This window comes from Pteropus vampyrus, unplaced genomic scaffold, assembly GCF_000151845.1.
Source record: "Pteropus vampyrus isolate Shadow unplaced genomic scaffold, Pvam_2.0 Scaffold121, whole genome shotgun sequence".
In the NCBI taxonomy this organism is placed as follows: Eukaryota; Metazoa; Chordata; class Mammalia; order Chiroptera; family Pteropodidae; genus Pteropus; species Pteropus vampyrus.
Window position 1 is genome coordinate 3,533,397 of NW_011888902.1, and position 3,395 is coordinate 3,536,791.

General features: G+C 57.1%; 1 protein-coding gene across 1 annotated transcript in view; it reads left to right on the top strand.

Annotated features, from left to right (window-relative positions):
• The window catches only part of MARC1 (mitochondrial amidoxime reducing component 1), a 14,339-nt gene extending 11,656 nt beyond the window's left edge, over positions 1-2,683 (top strand). The window contains exons 4-5 of the mRNA XM_011366149.1: positions 521-534; positions 2,554-2,683. Coding sequence (XP_011364451.1) covers positions 521-534; positions 2,554-2,683 — 144 coding nt within the window. The remainder of the gene's footprint in view (positions 1-520; positions 535-2,553) is intronic.
• Positions 2,684-3,395: the final 712 nt, after the last annotated feature.

Sequence of the window (3,395 nt, forward strand, 5' to 3'; positions counted from 1 at the left end):
TGTAATATATTAATTCCAACAGAACTATATATATATTTAAAAATCATAGAAGATGCATGTATGGGACGATATAGTTTTCAGTTCTAAAGCTTGGCGCGCACCTGAATTCATAACGGCTTGCGCGACCTCCTCGTCCCCACAAGGGGGCGCTGCGCACTTGATTTATCGGGTCTCCCCGGAGCCCCGTGGCGGTGGTGGCAGCAGGAGCTGAGGTCCGCCGAGAACTGGGGAGGGCTGGCCTGGCAGGCTGGCGCCAAAGGGACGCCCTGGCAGGCCGGACCACCCGAGAGCCACCTCTCCGCCCTCACAGCTTCCCATGTGTATTCCTAGACAGCGAAATGGACCGCCACCTGCGAACCAGGTGATCAGAGCTGGGCTTGTACAAACCAGCCCCCCGCGGTTTTTCTGAGGCCTTGTCTGGACTCCGGTTTATAGATGACCAGGGTCACATACCCAGTGGGAAGTGTCCTGGCTACGGTGCCAGGCGGACCTGGCTTCCGGTCCCAGCTTGACCTCTTAGATCCGGGCTCTTGGGTGAGGTGGTTACTCCCCTGAGGCCCCCCTGTAAAGTGGGGATAATACAATCCCCACTGAGGCTTGCTGTGAGGATTAAGAGATAACATCTGCGGTCTTTATAAACTGCCAGCGTGTGACACACAGAACTCAGACTCTCAGTTCCCCCCCCCTGGGGTCATCAGAGCCTCAGACCACAGAGCTGGGCAGCTAGGAGGAATCCCAGGTCATAAAGTAGCTGATCTGCCCCTCGTCCTGAAGAGGCCACCCTCAGACAGACACGGATCCCCCGATGCCCCTGGTGTTGCATGCTGGCAGAGGTGACGCCGCCCGGGAGAGGCGTCTGGGTTCTCAGGGTCCAGGGTCACTGACCATGGAGCGAGGGGAGACACTTGTCCAGGCAGAGCAGCCTGGGTCGGCGGCTCGTGGCTTTCATTCATTGATTTATTCATTGGTTTGTTCAGCCAACGTCTGTTTGAATGGCTGCAGTGTACCAGGCACTGTCTCAGGCGGTGGGAACACAGCAGTGGACCTGGACACGCCGCTGTCCGGGGCGGAGCTGTGGGTGTCCAGGAGCAGGCTCCAGATCGACCCTGTCTGTTTTCTCATTAGCCATTTCTGATCTGAAAAACAAAATCAGGACCAAGTTGTTGCCATAGTTTGTTTGTTTGTTTGTTTTTTTAAGCATGATAGAATGAAACTCATGCTTTCCATTAAAAATGTCCTAAATTTTAAAATGATGTAAAATTGGAGTTAGCTTAAATGAAAAACTGCAAGCAAACTTTCTCCCGGTGGAGGGGTGAGGGGAATCTTGCCACGTTATTCCCACACGTCTGCTCGCTCTTCCCAGGGCCTCTTGCAACTTCCTGACAGAGATGTTCATGCTTCTGCTAATAGAGCGTTTTACTCACCAGTGCATTCATCCATTTCGCAAATGGTTATGGGTCACTGGTGACACAGGGGGCCCAGCACTGGGTGGGAGCCGTAACAGGGAGTTAGACACAGCTTCTGCCCTCCAGGGACTCCCTGTCTTATAGAACAAGTAGCCATCCTCCCTGGCCAGTGCATGAGAGTGTTCAAGAGGCAGGCAGAGAAAATGGAGGCGGGTGCGATTATTCCTGGCTGGGGGCCCTGGGCTGGGGGCCCTGGGCTTCCTCCTCAGAGACGTGGCCTTTGAGTTGGGCCTGGAGGGAAAGGTAGAGTTCTAATACGCAGGGACTTGGACGAAGGACATTCCAGGGCAATGTCAGAGGAATCACTGAGCCAGTCAGACACGGAGGTGAAAGGGCATCAGGGGTCCAGTGCAGTCTGCACATTGCGGGCAGAGGGCGAGGGTTTGGAGAAGCTGGCTGGGGCCGGGTGTGGACCTTGCATGCTGGGCTGAAGGGCTGGAATGCTCTTCTTCGGGCACTGGGGAGCCACTGAACGCCCCAGCCTGGGAATGCTCAGACCGGAGCAAGACGGAGAAAGTACGATCTGGTGCAGGGCCAGCAGCGAATGGACAGGGAGGGTGAGGGAGAATGAGGAAGGGAGGGTGGTTACGACGTTAACGCCATCGCCCGAGCTCGCGCGAAGCAAGCCTGTGACAGTGGGAGAAACGCAGGGCAAACTCAAACCACGGGGTGTAGGGAGGACCCCAGGGCTTGGCAGCCGTGGACAAGCTAGGCGGAGCGTGGGGGGCAAAGGCGTCGGGGAAGACGCCCGGGCTCCAAGCCTGAGTGACGGGTAGGATGGTGGTTCCGGTGACTCACCTGGAGGAGTCAGGAGGACAGGTGTCTGGGAACGAGAAGGTGACAACCTCTGTCAGCACGTATCAAGTGCCTCCTCTCCTGAGAAAGGGAACCAACAGGAGGTGACGATGTGGGGGCGTGGCCATCGGATGCGCTTCTGCAGCGTGTCCGCTGGGGGCGCTGTTCCGCGAGGCGGATGGCGGGCGGGGTGCTGGCTGGGGGTGGACGCACCTGTGCCCGGGAGAAGCCACGTGCCGCGTGAGCCCTTGCTTCTGATTGGCTGTGACTCGTGATCTCTCTCCTCCTGCAGCTACCGCCTGTGTGATCCTTCGGAGCAAAAGTTATATGGAAAATCGCCTCTCTTTGGACAGTATTTTGTTCCGGAAAACCCAGGGACCATCAAAGTGGGAGACCCCGTGTACCTGCTGGGCCGGGAATAGGCGCCATAGGTCCTGGAGCCTCAGATGCCTTTGAAAAAAAAAAATTAAAATAAAAAATAAATAAAATCCTCCAAAGCGCCAGCGCTCGAAGGCCGGTGTTCGGCAGCGGGCACCGCGGCGCTTTCTGGAGATGTGCGAGTCCCACGCTTTTCCTCGTGCTCGAAGTGGAGACACGTAGTCTCGACGATTTGTAGGACTCCGGGAAGCCCCCCAAAAGGCGAGATCCTGAAGACTCCCCAGTTAACGCCGACTGCGGAGCGATCGTTTCTCCTCCTCCATTCCCCGACTCAGAGCGCCCCATCTCCATCGTCTCACGGCTGCTCCTTAGGGAAAGAAAGAGGAGCAGCGGGCGAGCGAGGGGAATGTTCTGGAAGGTTTTTATCACTCCATGCACGGGGCATGCAATGGGAATTAAACGGATTTACCCCCCCCCCCAAAAAAAAGGCTGGAATGTGACTCCATTTTCCCCCGCACACCCCTGGCTACATTTCGAAAGGGCGTGAAGAGCTTGGAAACACCTCAGAAGCGCGCATCATCTTGGACGTGGCGCCGCCGCTTCCGTCCAGCGTCCGCGAGGATGTGGGGAGCTCTTGGGAGCACGCTGGGCCTCCGGACTGGGGGGCAGAAGAGGTGACAGGCGGGAAAGCCAGCTCAGGGGAGCAGCGTGCTGTCGGCCCCTGATCAGGGGCGGGGGAAAGGCGAGGCCAGGAAA